Genomic DNA, 21,252 nt, shown 5'->3' with positions numbered 1-21,252 from the left:
CCCCCTAATGACTTTACGTGTGACGGGCAGTGTGAAGTAATGTTCCGTAAAAAATATTCGCGAGATAATTCCGGACGTTATGTAGTTCCTTTATTATTTCGCCAACCGGTGGCAGACACCACCTTTGCAGGTTCGCGTACGGTAGCGCTCAAACGGTTTGAGTCACTTGAACGCAAGCTCGCGTCCGACAGCCGCCTACGGGAGGCGTATTGTAATTTCATGGCAGAGTACATCTCGTTAGGTCACATGTCTTTAGCAAAAACCGAGGGGTTATACTTTATCCCCCACCATGCGGTGTTCAAGTCTTCTGACGTCGAAGCGAAAATTCGCGTTGTATTTGATGCATCTGCGCAATCATGTGCGAGCGCTTCGCTCAATCAGTGCTTATTCTCGGGTCCCAAACTGCAACAGGACGTGATAGATGTTCTCGTATTATTTCGCCTATCGCGTCATGCATTTACGGCAGATATAAACAAAATGTACCGACAAATTTTAGTGGACCCTGAACACAGACGTTATCAGCACATTTTATGGCGCGCATCCCCGCAAGATGCACTCGAAGAATACGAGCTAAATACCGTTACATACGGGGTAAACTGTGCCCCTTTCCTCGCCATTCGGGTTCTCCACCATATCGCCGAACATGATTGTACTGATGTCCCCGCTGTTCGTGACGCGTTATTATTCAGTACATATGTAGATGACATTTGTGTCGGAGGGGATACCGTAACCGAGGCGCTCTCACTTCAGCGTGATTTAATAAACATATTAAAACAGTCCGGTATGAGTCTAAAAAAATGGTCGAGCAACACCATCGAGGTATTACAACAGGTGCCCTCTGAGGATCAAGCATGCGGGTTATTATCATTTGATGATGAAACTGGTGGGGGTACTAAAGTTTTGGGACTCCAATGGTCGCAACGGGATGACACTTTTAGATATGCCTGTCAGTCCGAAAACCTAATAACAACTAAGCGAGGCATGTTATCATTAATTGCGCGCATATTTGACCCGCTCGGCTTATTGGCGCCCGTAATATTTTTAGCAAAACATTTAATGCAGCGCGTGTGGCAACTCGGTATTTCTTGGGATGAACAGCTGCCCCCCGAAATACTTGACGTATGGAATAAGTTTGTGGCGGATCTCCCGATTTTACAAAAAATAAACATTCCGCGATTTATTGGTACTCATTCCGGTATCCAAGGTCACTTATGCGGGTTTTGTGACGCGTCTAAAAAGGGTTTTTCGGCCGTCGTATATTTAAGACTTCGCAGTCGTTCTGGACCAGTAATTTCTCTGTTAGGTGCAAAAACGAAGATGGCCCCAACTAAGGCCTCAACGATTCCACGGTTGGAACTTTGTGCCGCCGTTTTGTTAGCTCGTTGGATGGCCCGGCTTAAATTCACCCTTGAGCGCAAAATTAAAATTACTCAAAGTTATGCCTGGTCAGACTCGACTACCGTGTTAAGCTGGCTTAAATTACCTCATGATAGCTTTAAAATTTTTGTGTCAAATCGGGCACACAAAGTGACGACGTTGCTCCCCGCCTGCAATTGGAATTATATACCATCGACTAGTAACCCTGCAGATTGTGCGTCACGTGGTATTTTCCCTGCTGAGCTAGTAAACCATGAACTATACTGGGGTGGGCCGGACGTTTTATATCGTGATGAAACTGAATGGTTGACGTTAGGTCCGAAGTTACTCACTGACGGTTTACCGGAGATGAAAACCTCTCCATTAACGACGCTTATCACCAATAATAAGGACCCTCCCGAACCTGAGTGGTACGTGCGGTTCTCGTCTTACATTCATATGATTCGTGTTATCGCTCGTATGTATAGGTTTATCAATGGCTGTAGACGTCTAGCGCATAAAACCGATTTTTTATCACGTACTGAATTGGACCACGCCGCCGTGGTCGTTGTAAAATGTTCTCAACGAATCGCATTTGGCAAATTGTTTCACGATCTCTCAAACAATCTTCCGATCAGCGTCAAACCAGTGGCACGTCTTCGTCCGTTTATAGATCCCCGCGGGTTAATTTGTGTAGGCGGCCGTTTGTTAAATGCCGATATACCTAATACACAGAAACACCCGATTTTATTAAGCAAATCATCCCACATATCGTTTTTATTGATTCGCCATTGGCACGATATCACCGGTCATGGGGGGCCGAGAATTCTGACATCTCTTATTAACCGTTCATACTGGATTCTATCGCTTAATACCCTTATCAGAACCGTTCTTAACAAATGCCTCACTTGCGTCCGTTTAGTGTCCGTCAATCCACAACCGGTCATGTCCGATCTCCCTACATCTCGTGTGACAGAGTGCCATCCGTTCTCGCGGGTCGGTATTGATTTCGCTGGTCCCTTAGTGATGACCGAACACCGGTGGCGTAAGGCCCGTCAATACAAGGTGTATATAGCTGTATTCGTTTGTTTCGTGGTAAAAGCAGTTCACCTTGAATATGTGTCGGATCTAACGACAGACGCATTTCTGGCAGCCTTACAACGTTTTGTTGCTCGTCGTGGTCTCCCTACCGACATTTATACCGACTGCGGCACTAATTTTGTGGGAGCCTCAAACTTATTACGTACGTTGGTTGACGATCCCAGCTGTAAAGATCGTCTGGTTGCTAAATTCCACTGTACGTGGCATTTTAACCCACCCGGGGCGCCCCACTTCGGGGGATTATGGGAGGCGGCCGTGCGATCTGCCAAAAACCTGATGGTACGAATAATGGGAGAACATAAGTTTACGCTTGAGGAACTTTGCACATTATTGTGCCGTATAGAGGCTATTCTTAATTCGCGTCCCTTGGTACCACTTTCGTCGGACCCATCTGAGTACGACTGTCTCACACCCGGTCATTTTTTAATAGGCCGTCCGTTACTTTCGGTTCCTGACGTGCACGCAGTTGACACGGCACGCCCATTAGTCCAGCGCTGGAAGTTGCTTAACCAATCCACCCAATCATTTTGGCGCCACTGGCACAACGGATACCTAAACTCGTTGCAAACGCGTAATCGTTGGACACACGATGTGACCAATCTTGCAGTCAATGACATGGTTGTTGTTAAAGAGCCAAATGTACCACCGCTACGTTGGCGCATGGCGCGTGTTGAACAAGTGTTTCCCGGAACGGATGGTGTAGTGCGTGTAGTCAACTTGCGTACCGCAACTGGCACACTTACACGTCCGGTGGTAAAGGTTGTAAAACTACCAAGTTAAAATATATATATAGTTCATCTTTGCACTTACGTTGCAATATGTCATGCCCGGTGTTACTGATTACTCTATATACATTCGCTATGCGATCAATTAATGTACCTTAGGTCCTATGAGTATCAGACATAAAGGACGCGTATAGCTATATTATTTAAATTTTCTAATATTTATTGTCATTAATGTTTATTTATATATATATAAAAAAAAAAAAAAATGTATTTGTTCAAAAAAAAAAATTATTCAATAGTGATTTTTAACTTGTATTATTTTATTTTTATTTTTATTATTACTCATTTGAAATTGTACGCTTGTGCGTCCTTTACTTATTATCATTCGGGTGACCTTAAGATTATTATTTATCCATTTTGTTATTATTAATTTTTTGTTTTTTCATCAATATTAAATAGTTCGTATATTATATTAACATTATTGTATTATATTGTATTATATTGGGAAAAATCACCGTCGTCATATGCTTCAACATTGTCACTCACATGATGTAACTACGTCCTATTTCAATTCAATGGTTGTAAGCCCTACGTCTTACAAGGGGGGGAGGATGTTCAAGATATACTAAATAATTACTGTTTGTGTGCGATAAGCTCGCTGACTTTATCGTCCCTCCTCCCTTTGTATATGTGGCATCGGCGCGCTGACACCGCTGTTACTTAAAAACTTTTTCATTTCATATAAATACGTAAATGAGCATTATTCATATACTTTTATAATATGCATGCCGTGAGCCGCGGCGTAGCGTACGTGGCTGTTATTCATGGTAGATTGATTAATTGCATTGACTGTATAATATATGTGTATAATGTAAAGAATATATTATAATTCTTTAAATTGTATTTAACCGCGCTCTGCACGGTTAGTGTGGTTATAAGGTGATAACAATAATAATGATAAGCAAGATATGAAAATATTAATTGTAATTTGTAATAAGATATTAAGATGAAATATTATGAAATATGTAATATCTAGTTAGTAGTTATAATATAGTAGTTTAGGAATTGACATTTAATTGAAGAACAAACATTTATTGTCGTTTCTTTATATTTAGGTAAGTTCTGTATATAATATATAATATGTAAAATAATAATAAATAAAAACTTTATATTTAGAGCAACACATTATTGGTTTGATTTGTTTGTGGTCAATTCCTGAGTAAATAAAATAGAAGTCTTATAAAACGACAATTTCGTTTAAGCAATATGAAGAAGCTACAATTTGAATTTATGATAAAACCATCAAGCGATGGAAAATCAATTTGATGACCATCACCTCGATTACCTGAAGCTAAAGAACATATGCCATACCGGAAGAATTACAACAAATAAGTTTCCATAAAGAGGTGAGTACACTATTATGGATAATATGGTGAAAAGTGCATTAAAAAGACACCAATTCAGAAAAGTTTGGATCACATAGAGAATTAAAAAGTTTACAGGATGACTATGATATGTTATTTTCTGGCAGTGCTTAGAAGAAATAACAGGTAAACCTGCTAACACTATGATTCAAGAAGAAAAAGATTAAATGCTTTAAATTTAAATACTTTAAAACTATTAGAGAAATTAGTTGGAAACGCACAGATACCAAGAGATCAAAATTTAAAGAACAATTTCAGAAAATTTGTGCTTGAAAATTTACAAGCAAGGATATAAATGCAAGTCATTGGATAAATAATTTTGAAAAGAATGTATTCGCTTTGATGTTAACGAGGATCAAAAAAATTGAAATACTCAGATTGTTTATGGACAAATCTTGTACAGATTGGTATAGCTCTATGATAATAAATTAACATGTGACTCAGAATGGAAAATTTGGAAAACAAATTTTGTGAAACATTTTCAAGCAAAGGTTGAACCAGTAACTTATGCATTATTATACAAATACAGAGATGGTTCGTTACTGGACTATGCAATAAAAAAAGAAAAGCTTTTGTTGGATATGAGAAGAACAATTGATACAGGTACCTTGATAGATCTTATTGCAGCTGGTTTACCAGAGTTTATACTTAATAGAATTGATAGAGAGGTATTAAAAGACACTGTGGATTTGTTTAGTGAAATCAGCAACTATGAACACATGGTAATAAAAAAAAAAAGTTTTTTTGAGAAAAAAAAAATTCCAAGCATGACCCATAAAGAAAAAAGTGAAGAAAAAAAACCATGTAAACATTGTGAAAAACTTAATAAAGGCACTCGTTACCATCCTGAATCAGTATGTTGGTTCAACACAAGAGAAAATGATAGAGAGAAAAAAAATTACATCAAACATGTAAATAATTCAGTAGTTGAAGCTGAATTAAATGACACGGATCAAAAAAACTAATTGTTACACCATTAATTAAAGTCAAACTGCTATTAGATAATAAATTAGAAATATTTGGTATATATGACTCTGGGTCTAATGTTTCATTGATAAATTCTAAATTATTAAAAATAAAATACAGAAAAATGAATAACATAAAAAATGCAAATTTAAGAACAATTAATGGTGTTAAAAAAACAAATGGTTTGACAAATATAAAAATTAAAATTTATGAAATTGAAGAAAAAGTAGATGTTTACATCATAGATGAAGAAAACTTCAATTATGACTTTTTGATAGGATTAGATATTATAAAAAAATTCAAACTTATTCAGAACGAACATTTAAAAATAACTCAAAACAACAATTTAAATCAAAATAATAAAATTGAAGTAAAAAAAGAAAACACTAAAATAATAGATGTAGAGGAAAATAACTTCCAAACTAAGATAGATTATTTAACTAACAATCAAAAGTATGAAATAAATAAACTAATTGAAAATAACAAGTCAATTTTTGCAAATGACAAATACGACATTGGTACAGTGAGAGAATATGAGGCACGTATTGATCTAACAGTTGACAAATACTGTAGTAAAAGACCTTATAGATGCTCCGTAGAAGATAAAAAGGAGATAGAAGAACAAATATCAAAATTACTTGAAAAAAAACTCATTGAAGTATCTTACAGTCCATTTGCTGCACCAGTAACATAAGCATTTAAGAAAGAAGATAATAGAAGATCTAGACTGTGCATAGATTTCAGGGACTTGAACAAAATAGTAGTACCTCAAGCACAACCATTCCCATTGATCGATGACCTAGTGATAAAGACAAGGAACTGCAATTACTTTTCGACATTAGATATAAATTCTGCTTTTTGGTCTATACCACTCAGAATGGAGGATAGGAAAAAGACTGCGTTTGTGACAAAAGAAGGACATTTTCAATGGACGTGCCTGCCTTTTGGTTTAAAAACATCACCAGCAATTTTTCAGAGAGTCCTAAGTACAATATTAAGGAAATATAAACTTACAGAATTTGCTGTTAACTATATTGATGATATTCTTATATTTTCTAAAAATTTTTATGACCACATTAGTCACTTAACACAGTTATTAAAGGCAATACAAACTGAAGGTTTCAGATTGAAATTCACAAAATGTACATTTGCAACAGACTCGGTGAAATATCTTGGTCATGTTATACAGAATAACTCTATCAGGCCTGTAAAAGATAATCTAGTTTCAATAAATAATTTTCCGGTTCCAAAAACTCAAAAGAATATAAGGCAACTTCTAGGGAAAATAAATTTTTATCATGAATACATACCAAATAGTGCAATTATCCTAGATCCATTGCATAATTTACTTAGAAAAAACCAAAGATTTATCTGGTCGATAGAGTGTCAAAAAGCATTTGAAAAAATAAAAAAATTACTGTGCTCACAACCAATTTTAGAAATTTTTGATAAAGATTTACCAATCAAGATTTACACAGATGCATCTTTGGAAGGTGTAGGAGCCATTCTCAAACAAACACAGCTTAATGGAAAAGAAAAACCAGTGGCATACTTCTCAAAAAAACTGAATGCAGCCCAAAAAAAAAAGAAAGCAATATATTTGGAATGCTTAGCTATCAAAGAAGCAGTAAGATACTGGCAATACTGGCTTATAGGTAAATCATTTACAGTATATTCTGATCACAAACCGTTAGAGAACATGAACATTAAATCTAGGACTGATGAGGAGCTAGGGGATTTCACCTACTATCTGTCACAATATGACTTTCAAATTAAATATGCTCCAGGGAAAGACAATTTGGAGGCGGATTGCCTAAGCAGAAACCCGGTATTGGAGACAAATGAGAATAAAGAAGAGCAATTGAAAATAATAAATCTAATAAAACTGGATGATATTCTAACAGATCAAAAAAATAATGAAGAGATAAGAAACAAAAAAAACAATCTGATAAAAAAAAACAATGTATATTTTAAGAAGTATAGAAATAGAAAAAAAATTATGTTATCAGAGGAGTTCAGCATTAAACTCATAAAGAACATACATGAAAACCTATGCCATATTGGTATTAAACAAATGCAAAAGAAGATTGGTACAGTATACACAGCGAAAAACTTGACAAAAAACATAATACAATTTTGTAAAAACTGTGGGATATGTATGAAAAACAAATCAAGAGGAAATGACAAATTTGGTTTAATGTCTCATCTGGGTCCAGCCACAAAACCTTTTGAGATAATCTCAATAGACACGATTGGTGGATTTGGAGGTTCGAAATCCGAAAAAAAATATCTACATATTCTAGTGGATCATTTCACAAGATACGCATTCATTTTAACATCAAAAACACAGAGTGCGAATGATTTTGTAAAATTAGTCAACAATATAGCAAACACAGATGAAATAGGCATCCTTCTCACCGATCAATCTGGGAATTAATTCAAAAGTTTAAACGTTTTTGAGTGAAAGTCGATACAGATGGTTTTACTGCCATAAATACCCTTTCAAATGGAATAAATGAAAGACTTAATCAAACACTGGTAAACAAAATTCGATGTAAAATCAATGAAAAATAAAATTAGCTTGGACAACAATAGCACAAGAATGTGTAAATAGGTATAATGATACTGATCATTCAGTTACGGGGTTTGCGCCAAGATATTTGCTATATGGTACAGATGTTTCAATATTGCCACAGGAATTAAAAGAAGGAAAAAAAACAGAAATGGATTGGATATGTGATAGAAAAATAGCATATGAGAATACATAAAATCACATGATTATAACAAAAATTATTTGATAAAATCGGAAAGACATAGAATTCAACGTAGGAGATATGGTATATGTGGAAAATGAAACAAACTAAACAGGAGAAAACTGGATGAACTGAATATTGGACCGTACAAGATTATAGAGAGGATTTCAAATTCAATCTACAGGATTAACACAGGTCACAAAAACGGAACATAATTCCATATAACGAAACATTCCGGCTTCCGCATTGGATGGTAGAACAGCTGGTTAGGGACTTGTCAAGATGAAAATTTTATGGAAAATTGTCTGCCCTAGGGGAGATGTAGAATATTATAATTCTTTAGATTGTATTACCGTGCACGGTTAGTGGTTATAAGGTGATAACAATAATAATGATAAGCAAGATATGATAAAATAAATTAATTGTAATTTGTAATAAGATATTAAGATGAAATGAAATATGTAATATCTAGTTAGTAGTTATAATATAGTAGTTTAGGAATTGACATTTAAGAACAAACATTTATTGTCGTTCTTTATATTTAGGTAAGTTCTGTATATAAAATAATATGTAAAATAATAATAAATAAAATCTTTTATTTAGAGCAACACATTATTGGTTTGATTGTTGACATATTTTTACATAAAACTCAAACCTGTTTTTGCAAAATAAATTTTGTTTTCGATTTAATTTGAAACTAGATTATTATTATTGATATATTATATCTCTTATCAGTCATAATAGTGGGGTAGGTATATCCAAATTTCAAACACTACATGTTAATAATAATCAGTTTTGATTTCAGCTTTAAATTCATTATCATAGGTTCAGGACTATATGTAAATTTAAAATCATGAATTGTTTGTTTTTGGGTTCAATCGAAATAGATTCTTTTCCTGTGAAGATAAATCAAAAATACATATATACTTTTGAATTAACTTAGAAGAAATAATATTTTATAATTATATAATCATATATTTTCAAGACAATTTAAACTATCAAGATAAACTTATAAATTTTACCTTATTTCAATTTAAAGGTAGTTAATAAATATAAAATTAAAAAATTATAAATTTTATTTTCATTACAATTATTTATATTGTTACTTTAAAGGATAACATAAAATAAAATAAAATTAATTACTTACTTAGCACAATATTTTCTTTAACATTATAAAAAGAATTGATTATTTATTTACGAAATATCATCCAAACTTCTTCTTCGTCGTTTGGAAATGATAAAGTCGTAAATTAGAACCAAATTCTAAATTCTTCGATTTCCACATTTCACATACTGACATTATATATCTGTCTATTCTATAATCAATGCTAGTATCTACCTATACGCGCGACTATACGTCTATACAATTGTCAATTATTGAAATTTTTAAATTTAAAACTATTATTTAATAATACATGCGAGTGGGTATTAGTGGTATTTCACTGGATACAGGCTATCTACTAAAATGGAAATAACTATATGTCTATTATATGCATATTGTGTTTGTGTATATATCAAACTCCCGGTTTGTATTTAATTTCATAGTCATATTCTTCCAACAGTATTCGCCATCGAGCGAGTTTAGACAATGGATCTTTTAAATTGAATAACCATGACAGTGCGCGATGATTGCTTAATATAACAAATTTTCTACCGTATAAATATGGTCAAAATGTTTTTACTGCAAATATTATGGCTAAACATTCGAGTTCGGTTGTATTATAATTATTTTCGCTTTTATTTAGAGTTCTAGATGCGTATGCAATAGGTAAATCTGATGGTATTTCTCTCTGTGATAATATAGCGCCTAAAGCTTTTCCGCTCGCGTCTGTAGTAACTATAAACGGTTTTGTAAAATCTGGATATTGTAATAATGGTTCAGAACATAGTATTGTTTTTAATTTATTGAATGCTTCCTGACATTTCGTTTCCCAATTAAATTGTACACCCTTTTTTAATAAATTTGTTATAGGCTTTGCTATAACACTGTAAGATTTTATAAACTTTAGATAATACCCCGAAAGTCCCAAAAATGATTTAATTTCTTTTACATTTGTAGGTACCGGAAATTCTAATACTGATTTAACTTTATTTGGATCTGGTTTTATTCCGTTTTTCACTAATAATATTCCCTAAATATAAATATTCTAGTTTTAAAAATTCACATTTATCTGGTTGTATTTTTAAGTTATGTTTCTGTAATCGTTCAAATACGTTGCGTAATTTATTATTATGATCGATTAAATTTTTTCCATATATTATTATATCGTCTAAATATAATAAACACTTAATTCCTATTATACCAGCCATTACACTATTCATTAATCGTTGAAATGTAGAAGGTGATGTCTTAAGACCCATAGCCATCTTTGTAAAATGCCAATGCCCTTGGGTTGTCGAAACTGCGGTGATCTCTTTGCTAGATTCGTCGAGTTTTATTTGATAGAACCTGGATGCAAGATCTAGTATGCTAAATAAATTACATTGTCCTAGCTGATCTAATATTTTTGTTATGTTAGGTCAAGGGTGATATTCGTTTAATATTATTTTATTTAATGCTCTGAAATCTAGGCCTATTCTAAATTTTTCTTCTTGACTCGCGTCAAGTTTCTTTTTAACTAATAGTTAAGGCGCATTCCAAGATGAAAAGGATGGTTCAATAATATCGTCATTTTCCATTTGTTTTTTTGTTTATTTATTTCCTCCATCTGTGAGTGTGGTAATCTATATGGTCTTTTTTAAATAGGTGGTTGATTAGCTGGTAAGTTAATTTTATGTGTTAATGTATCTGTATGTATTAGTATATCTCCTTTTAAATGAAATACATCTTGGTATTGTTCGCATAAATCTAAAATAGATTGTCTTTGTTCATTGTCCATATGCCTACTTCAAATTAATTTTTTAATTTTATTTATGCGATTTGTTTTATTATTCTGATCGGTTGTCGGTTGCGTACCATATTCTAACTCAAAATGGTATCAAATTTTATTTAAATCATTTATTGTTATATTCTGTGGTTCTTCAGTTATATTTAACATGCTTATTAATATTTCCTCGTTGTGTACAGTTTTTATAATATTTCCACAAAAAACTCCCACTACTATTCCTAGTTTATGAATTAAAATGTCCTTATTTTCTACGTCCGTTGCAGCAATAGGTATAGATACAATGGTTTCTGTTCTTGGTTTTAATACTATACTAGCACCGGTGAAACTCGCTGTAAGTGAATACCCTAGGTCGGTGAAACTCGCTGTATGTGAATACCCTAGGTCGGTAAAACTCGCTGTTTGTGAGTACCCTAGGTAGCTGAATATCGTTAGAAGTGAATTTCCTAGGTCGGAGACAGGACTTAAGAATACAGCAGTTAGAATAGTCTAATAGGCAAAACCAGTGATAACGACGATTAAGATGTTGGTACCTCTGATTTGGTGGCTCTACACTTTGGCGGTGTCGTTTTAAACGCGTAAATAATAAAAGTCTAATTCGAGCGTCTAGTGGTCGGTCATTTCATTAAATTCACAGGTGTAATACACCTCGTCCTGTAGCTTGCCCTGTGCTTTTGTGCATGGAAAATAAATAAATACATTCCGAAAAGGTAATTAAGTGTCTAGTTATCAGTCATCGTCCAGTGAATATCGATTCCTGACAGGGCATCTTTCCGTGTGTTGCGGGGTCGACCAGTTCTTTCGGGTTGCCCCGGAGACACTCAGCCCCTTTATGTAGCCGCAGGGTTGTCTCTTCCGGGCAGTAGTCCCGGATGACTCCGGGGGTTCCACCCGGGGCGCCGCCTCACCTCGGGCGCCATATTGAGTGACCGCCGCGGCCAGGGCCCGACGGATTATCGCCTCAGTCAAACCCCTTCTACTAAGGCGGTACTCCCACAACCACCACGAGTCCTTCCTCAAGTGTGCCTTTCCCGGTGCGGGCAAGCGCGAGACCTCGGTGAGTTCACGCGGTCGTGCGCCTCGGGTCCAACACTCCCGGAGCGTCGAGGCGCTATTAGCAAGCCGACTCGACGGGGCTTACTCCGAGTCCCGTGGTACAAGGTTTGAACCCGGCGTTCAGGCCCACGCCAGTGCCTTGTCCGCAAGCAAGTCGGTCGGGGCACCGCTGTGTGTACCGCGACGACTCCTTTGTAGCGCGTACGGTTTTTATCTTTATCGACAGATTGCTGTTTCTGACGGTGCCTCTGTCGTATCAAGCCCCGAGCCGGCTGAATACGTGCACGTGCTTCGCCCGACGGGTGGTCTGGCCTCTCTAGTTCGAGCTCTCGGTCTAGGCAAGAATTTGTTCATAGGGAGCGAGGGCACCCAATTCGCCTCGCAAGATTTCCCGTCCGTCCCGGTTCCGAGGAGACCGGGCATTCAGTCCGTCCCGCAAGGTATCCCGTCCCTCGCTCCCAGCTAGGCGGGTCTTAGTACGGAGGGCGTTCAACGATCCTGTGGGGGTGCCGTCTTAGGGCCCTTTCAATCCGGCTATCGGGTCCCGCTTCGCCTGCCACTATCCGGTACTTCGCAGGCTTTCGCCCCGCCACCATCGATGACAGCGACGGTCGTTCCGGCTAGGCCCACTCGGACGATTTGTACCCACGTGGATAGGGGAGACTGTCCCCATGTCTCTGGCAGTGCGCCGTGCCCTGCACGTACGCCCTCTAGCCACACGCCCGACCGCTGTGGTTTTAAAATTAGGGGTCTGGGTCGTGCCCGCGGGGTCGCCCTACATCTTTACGTTCTAGGACTTCCTGGGAGAAGTTTTTGAACGCAAGGAACATGGCCTCCGTGGAGGTCATGGTATCGCAGTCGCACGGCCAGTCCACACCTTCCGCTTGCGCTGCGGCTGCGAGCTTGTTTCTTTCCTGGCTATATGCTGGGCAATCGTATAGCACATGCTCCGCGGTTTCCTCTGGAAGACCGCATCGGCAACGTGCCTCGCCTCGAAGGTTGAAACGACAGAGCGACGAATTGAAATTCCCGTGTCCGGTCACGAACTGCGAGATTTAGTGGTCCGGAACGAACCACGGCCTCTCGAGCCTGCGCCGTACGTCCGGGAACCAAGCCGCCGTCCGCCTACCTTTGTCGCTGGCGACCCATCTTTCCTGCCAGAGGCGTATGGTAGTGTCGTAATACTGTTTCGCCTTTCCAGCAACTTCTGACGCCGACTTGTTTCCTCTCCTCACGGCACTCTTATCCCGTTCGATCTTAGCCAGCCGAATTAGTTCTAAGTCGAGGGGAGGTACTCCGGCTATGACCTGGAGCGCCATCGTCGACGTGGTCTTATACGCGCCCGTCATTTCCAGTAACGGGCGTCTTTGGGCGGTGTTTGCCCGTGTCCGATGCCGGTACTGTGCCATGCAGCGTTCGGCCCATACCGAGGCCGCATAGCCCATACGCGGCAGGAACACCGATTTGTACAGGATCCTTATCGTCCTTTCTTTAAGGCCCCAGCTAGCCTTAGCCACAGATATTAGTCGACTGAATAGCGCTACCGAGGACGCAGCCTTTTCCGCCAGATGGGAGCTAAACTTCTTTTGCGGGTCAAACGTGACTCCGAGGTATTTCGCCTCCGGGGTCATTTTTACCTTAGTCCCACCAAGCCGCAAGTCAAGGGGCTTACTTAGTTGGCCCTTGATCCACAAGGTCTGCGACTTGGCCGCCGAGAAGGTGAGTTTCCTGTCAGAGGCCCATCTCGACGCTATTTCTAGCAGCGCGTTCGCGCGTTCCGTGAGCTCCGGACGGTGTTTCCCGGAGATGAGTAGCGCGAGATCGTCCGCGTACGCGACTATCTCCGTACCAGGGGGAAGATCGCCGGACAAGAGCGGGTTGACCGCGTACCTCCAGAGGTCGGGACTGAACTCCGAGCCTTGCGGGCAACCCTTCGTTAGGGTCGTCGAGAGTGTCATGTCTCCAATCGCCAAGTGGGCCTTTCGGCCGTCGAGATAGCTCTTTGTCAGGGCGATCAACCTAGAGCCGCATTTCACACGTAACATGTCTTTTATTAGTTGCACCCACCAGAGGCAGTCAAACGCCCACTATATATCCAGGAATATGCCAATGACGTATTTCTCACACCTTTCATCTGACAAGCTGAAGGCATGTGTCATCGCATCCACAGTCCATAGGTTCTTGGTAAAACCAAATTGTCTGGACGATATATGGAGGTCCGTATCTGTATGGATTCTCGACACGATAATGTGTTCTAGTGCCTTAGCTTCCGTCAGGTCTTTATCGGGCGATTTCCTAATGACGACCAGCACCGCATACTTCCACCGGCTCGGCAATTTCCTCGTGAGAACTGTTGAATACAAATATAATTTGGTTTTTAAGGACGGGCCACGCTTGCCGAAGGATTCCTGCCGTGATCCCGTCTAGGCCTGGAGCCATGCATGTTTTCATTCGCCACATGGCTTCTTTTACCTCATCGACCGTGCACGGATCAACCGGGTCGAACGTCGGAATAAGCCCGGGTAATGCCGCTTGAATCTACCTACATAAACGCCAGTCTTTACGGATTTCCGCCTGTCCTGCGGTTTCCGTTGCGTCGCTATCCTCGGGAACCAGTTGTTTGAGAAGTCTTTCACCGGTCTCCCTAAGCGAACACGTAAATGATCCGTCCAATTTCTTGATCGACGTTGGTAATTCCTCCGAGGGCTGTGTTCCACCGGATTTTAGCCACTTGTAAATGGGTCTCCAGGGCTCGTCGTTCCCGGTGCCGGTCACGAACGAGCGCCAGGCCGTCCGTCTTGCTTTGAAGTAGTCACGTTTATATTTCAGCTTGAGGTCTTCCTACGTAGGGCTCTCATTTAGAACGCGTTTCGTTCTACGTGCATCTTGCGCTTCCAGCGTCCTAATCGGACGAGCTCGCTACCGAGGTCCTCCACCAGTGAGGCGGTTTTTAGCCGTTCTACCACGGCTCGTTTCATGTGGGTTTCACAAGCCGTTTGCAGCAATTCCGAGAGTGCGTTTACACAGGGATCTGCGACCGGGCAACCGAGCTCGGCTGACAACGCTATCGTTAAATTTTTCAAGGTCTTACCGAACGATTTCCAATCGGTATTTTTCCATAAATATCGTTTCCGTATGGCATTACCCGTGGACGGAAGGGCGTTTGGGCTGCATGCAACTTTAAAGCTAATCACGTTATGATTGCTTGACGTTACTTCGGGTGTGACCATCCATTCGGGCACCCTGCGCGCCACCGATGGCGACACGAGTGTGACGTCCAGGTTGGCTGACCCTCTGTTCATAAACGTCCTTGGTTAGTCTGGCTGGTTCAGCACGGACAGGCTCTTTTTACTTATCAAATCTACGATGACTTCGCCTCGGTCGTCCGAGACTTCATCGTGCCGCACCGTCAACCTCGCCTCAACATCTGCACAGACAAGCACAGCGCCGCGGATCTGGTCCAGAACGGACCCGAGCGCGTCGGCGTGTGTCTGGGTAGGGTCAGAGAACTGAAAGTATGAAGATACTACCGTCAAGCTGACTTGTCTTACCGTGAGCGTGGCCACGGCCAAGTGGGGGGGTACAGTGATGTCTAAGAGCGAGGACCCCTATGGCCGGGTTCGCGACAACAACGGCAGCCTTCGGTCATCGTCCCGCCGCTATTACCCTAAGGGGATGCCTGTCTAGCAGGTAGATGCCCGTACCATCGGTCGCTAGCTCTTGGATTAGCGCGACGTCTATGGCTAACTCTACCAGAAGTTTGTCTATCTGGTGCGTGGCCGCCTTCCCTCGGCCCGCGTTAATTTGAATGAAATTTATCATTTTCTCCTCGGTCCTGTAGATCTCCGCCAGGGCGGGACTCGTATCCAGCCCGGTGGCGCTTTCGGGGGGACCGTCTGATTCCTGCGCTAGCTCCGGCTCGTGATGGACGGACGTGTGTACGAAGAGACCTTCCGGGTTACGCATATTATCGGCGACAACCAATTCGCCTAAGGTCGATTCTTGTGCGCAGTCGCTGGGCTCACTGTCCCTAGCTTTGACCACGCGGTTACGGGCTTTTCGCCTCTGTCGAGCTCTTCGTTTGTGGCTCCGGGCCGTGTTTCGGGACCTGGCGCGCGCCGCATTTCCATCCGTCTTTTCGACCGCAACGGCCGCTTCGCTAGGCGAGCTCACGTCGAGTTTCGGGCCACACAGCTCCGACTGCGTTCTTACGAACGACGTAGGTGGCGGGGCCCCCGGATCCGATCGCCCGCCTATGGGGGTGTCCATGTTAGCCTGTTCGTCCATAAGTTTTTTGCCGGTCTGCTAGGTCCGGCGTCGACTAAGTCACCGGATCCCCCTTGTTAACCGAACGGGCGGTCCATTTTTTTGGGGCGGAGTCTAAGACTCTAACACCAAGCCCGACCCGAAGACCACGTTCGGCATCAGACCATACAGCCAAGCAGCCCCCCTCGTCGGACCAACTGGAATCGCCGACTGTCCCCCCTCCAAGATTATAATCTCATAGGTGGTTCTCCAACCTCCCATAACAGATAAGGTCGTCCAGGGGCCCCGAGGACCGTCGGTGTTTTTCCCGGGAATGCCTTCTAGGCTGTAAGCGGCGGTCCCGGGCCGGGCAACCGTGTCAGCGAATTACCTGCGCCTAAGCCAATCGGTCGTTATGGGCTACGAGATATATTGGTAAATATAACTATAATATATAATATTGCTTATATAAGTATTAGCATAACTATGACACGTGTCAGGGAGTTTGACATATTATTAATGATCATGACACGAGAGAGTAGTTACATATTATTATGAATCTCGTTGCATTAGGATTAGAATGCATTTTTGGGTGTGGTTATCTACTTCTCAACAACATATTTTCGCATAGCAATTAGAATGTAATATTGTAATGTATTATTGAATGCGGATACTCTTTTACAATAACAAGTACAAGGATACCTGCGGGGCTTCGAATTGTCTTAACAAGGAATCAAAATCATATATAAGGAATCCCAGAGAGCCACGATGTCAGATGTACCAGAACCACAGAGACCTGAGCACCTTCGCGACACTCAGCCATTTTTTGTATCAGTTACATGAACTTTATTTATACGTAATAAACACATTATTGTTCTTAATAGTTGTAATTTTCATTTAAAATAACTCGCTGGACTTGGATCTGATATTGGCACGCCACACAGCTAAGGTCAGACTCAGTTCCCGTCCTCCTTCTCGGAGGACCCCGGACCCGGTCACTTAAGCCAAGGCTCCAGTATAATGCTCCTATTGTCCCGACTCCCCCCTGTGGAGTCGTTTTTGTCGGTCCCCAGGTTGCTAAGTCTAGGGCTGTCCTCGTTCGTGCCAATATCACGCTGATCTATTTTGTCAGCGTGTCTCCACCCTTTTCTGGTGGAAGGGGGTCCTCAGACTCCCGGTTCACCCTGGATTCCGATTCTTCAAGTGTCCTCCGCGGCGACACCCCGCGGTCGCCGTGGCGCGGCCACGGTCGCGCACCGGTTCCCCGCAAGTCTTTTCATAGATGACATGATCAGATGTTGCCTATGCAAAGCAGTAGGACACACAGCTGCATCATATAATAAACAAATATCCAAAACCAACACGACAAACATTGAGCCCATCATTCTCCATGCATGATTGAAATCGATATATTACTCATCTTTGAGTAGTTACTAATATAGTAATATGTGCTCCTTTTGAAGTTCTGCACAAATATTCCCTATTTTATTTTTGAGGACTTCAATATTAAAAGGTGGAATTAAATACAGTTATTAGTAAAGCTGGGATGTTGATGTGAAGCTATCTTTTTTCTGGTATTTCAAAACGTTGGTTCGTAAGTATAGAATATATTAGATTGATTATGATTATTTTAAAGCATAAAATAAACGAAAATTATGACGATTAACAAGAGACTTTCGACAAGCCGCCGAGGGTACGAATAATAATAATATATTTTATCATAGCTAGGTAAGATCTTTCTGCTAATGATTAAGAAAAAAACAGAAGAACATTCAACTAAACAAGTAACAATGTACCTACTATTAAAAAAAAAAAAAAAAAAAAATACACTACTATAGTTTATTGTTTCCAATTTTTAAGTCATTTTTGCAGTTTTGAGGGTTTTGGGACATTTAAATACCAGCCTACTTATTAAAAATTATTCTACCCAAATAAATAATAGAAATAATTAAGATTATTAAAATTGTGTTCATTTGTTTAATTTTTTTTTCAGTAAATTACATCAAAATGATTTAATAATAGCTGTAGACCTACGAATACGAAATAAACTCTTGAAACTGCATGATAATTCATAAAATTCTAAGATGATTGTTAAAAAGTTCAATAATTTATTTTAATCAAAACTTTCGCTGGTTGTCATTTAGTCAATTTTGGATTTAGAGCTATAGTATACAAGATCAAATTGACTTAAGAAATTACTTTTGACAACAGATTTGAATCTGTTGTCAAAAGTAATTGTTACCATTTAAATAAATGCAAGTCGTGCTGCGCATGTGCACAATAAAAAGGTTAAACATTTTAAAATTGTAAAAAATGTGTATTCCAATAGCTCCTAACTACTTGAAAACAACCCACCTCAATCCAATGTCAACCTCAATGTTACTGGACAGAATTATTTAGAGTTTCCTTTAAAAGGAATCACACTGTATAAAAAATATCATTATACAGTTAAATATTTTTTGACTAGGATTAAACATTGTTTTAAAAAATGGTATATATAAAATGGCGTTGTATCATACAGTTTATAAATAGAATTCGCATTAATATGTAATAATATTACTATTTGTATATTTTTATCGGTTTTCTTAGCCTTGTTTTTAATTCTCCATTGCTGAATAAACATAATATCGTTAACGTACCTATGTATTAAAAAAATACACAATACATACCGATATACGCACGATATTTCGGTATCCGATCGACTTTGGATTTCATAACGAGAACACAATTTCATATACCGGAATCTGAAATCGAATTTTGGAAAAATACAAATACAAATTTCAAAATTTGTTTTATCTCCCCTCCCCTCCCACACACACACACTATCCAGCGACGAAAACCTAACACTAATCTTAAATCCGAGGAGATTCAAGACAGACGGCCCGTCACCCCTACGGCACCATGGACGGGTACTTCTAAGTCAGGAACAAAATAAATCATACACTTTGGTAGTGTAAGAAAATTTAGGATAGACAAAATGAGTGCCCATTAGGTTCAAAATTAAATAATTTTATCAGCCAATTATCGTGTAACACACATACATACACCGTAGCAACATCAATTTCGTTTGGAACCAAAATTTTGCTTGGAGGATAGAGCAAATGGGAAATCTCATTATTTATTTATTTATTTATTTGAATAAACACCCATGAAGGCTCGAGTACAGTTAGCAATGAAACTAAACTAATATTATACAATACTATTTTATTGACAACTTAAAAAAAATAAAACTTAAGTAAAACAGTAAAATCCCGGTCTAAAAATTGAGATTTGTGATATAATAATTGCGTCCCGATTCTCTGATATAGGTACTTATGACAATCTCAATCAATAATCGAGTTTGTCTATCGATTCCGTCTCATTGACAATTGTGCGCTGTTTTATTTCTATTTAAAAATATGAGTTTAATTGTGAGGTTATGATTAGTGAAAAAAATGAAACATTGATTTTTATAAATGGTTTTAAATTTTGTTTTCATAAATTATTGAAATATGATAAATTTACAATGTTGGAAGTATTTCAAAAAAACTTTTAAGTCATATAAATATGAAAACGATTCTGTAGGAATATTAAACAGACAAAAATTAAGTAACAATTTAAAAAGAACGGTAAAATACGATCTTAACAAATAACATATTTATGTATACATTGCACATTATCTTTAAGTCTTATGTTTAAAAAACATTATCTATTTATACAATATTTTCAATAACAAAAAAATAAAATAATAATTATACAATATAAAACTATTCATTAAATATAATATTTAATCTGAATTTTAGAGATAAATATTTGACATTTAATAAAAATTATATGATAGATCATTATTTATAATTAAAAAGAATACAATAAAATACTATAGTCCGAGATACAAAAATTGGTCCATGACATCAGTACCACTCCATGATTGGCAAATTCGCTTGAAGGTGATTAAATAAAGGGGTAAAGTGTCGCTGGCATAAAAATCAGACGGACTAGTCAGTCTCCGTAACATAACGTAATATGTTAGACATGAGTTCTTAAACTAGTTTCTATATGAAGTATGAAATGCTAGTATTAAGACGGAGATGGCAGACTATTGATAGACTTGTATGAGCTTAAGCTAATTTTTGATGTTTTAACTACTTGTTTAACACACTTGAAGATAATGCTTTTTAAATAATTACCAAACTGTTAACTATAAATATGAATAAAATATGCAAATAAAAGTTGTTAATGATGTCTATTTTATATGCTATATAAATGATCTGTGTACGTAAAGGTTGTCCATCAATATACATTTTATAGATGGTTATTAAAAAAAACTCATTGCTATAAAAAATTATCACAAAGCTTAGTCTTTTTATAAATATTAATATAACCAAAATAATAGGTATATTTAATGAAATTGTAAAGTTTTATTATCAGAATATTCACAATTCACTATATTAAATTTGATAGAATTATAAGCATAATTAATTGTCAGCCTTTAAATAAATACAGACAATAGTAAATAGATTTCATAACAGAGATCATTGATCTACAAAAAAATATACATAATTAAGTACTTTCAGACTTATTTAAACAAAAAAACTAAATTTAAAGATTTTTTCTGCTATTATGTCAATTCTACACTTCTTGAATTTAATAATAAAAAAAAAAAGACTATGCTACATTGTTAATGATTTATTATATAAACTAGCAACGGTGAAACTCGCTGTATGTGAATACCCTAGGTCGGTAAAACTCGCTGTATGTGAAT

General features: G+C 38.4%; 1 protein-coding gene across 1 annotated transcript; it reads left to right on the top strand.

Moving 5' to 3' along the window:
• The first annotated feature begins 39 nt into the window (after positions 1-39).
• LOC112592354 lies at positions 40-6,266 on the top strand. Its single transcript, XM_025336372.1, has 3 exons — positions 40-3,232; positions 5,051-5,517; positions 6,060-6,266. The coding sequence occupies exons 1-3, from the start codon at positions 40-42 to the stop codon at positions 6,264-6,266; spliced, it is 3,867 nt and encodes a 1,288-aa protein (XP_025192157.1).
• Positions 6,267-21,252: the final 14,986 nt, after the last annotated feature.

The sequence above is a fragment of the Melanaphis sacchari genome, unplaced genomic scaffold (assembly GCF_002803265.2).
Source record: "Melanaphis sacchari strain LSU unplaced genomic scaffold, SCAv2.0 Contig170_pilon_pilon, whole genome shotgun sequence".
Lineage (NCBI taxonomy): Eukaryota > Metazoa > Arthropoda > Insecta > Hemiptera > Aphididae > Melanaphis > Melanaphis sacchari.
This window is presented reverse-complemented; position numbering and strand designations above follow the sequence as displayed.

Coding starts and splice junctions, on each gene's coding strand:
- LOC112592354 (XM_025336372.1), top strand. CDS start 40: ATGTTCCGTAAAAAATATTCGCGAGATAATTCCGGACGTTATGTAGTT. Junction 3,233..5,050: donor AAAGGTTGTAAAACTACCAA/GTTAAAATATAT, acceptor CATGTGACTCAG/AATGGAAAATTTGGAAAACA. Junction 5,518..6,059: donor AAAAAAATTACATCAAACAT/GTAAATAATTCA, acceptor GAAAATAACAAG/TCAATTTTTGCAAATGACAA.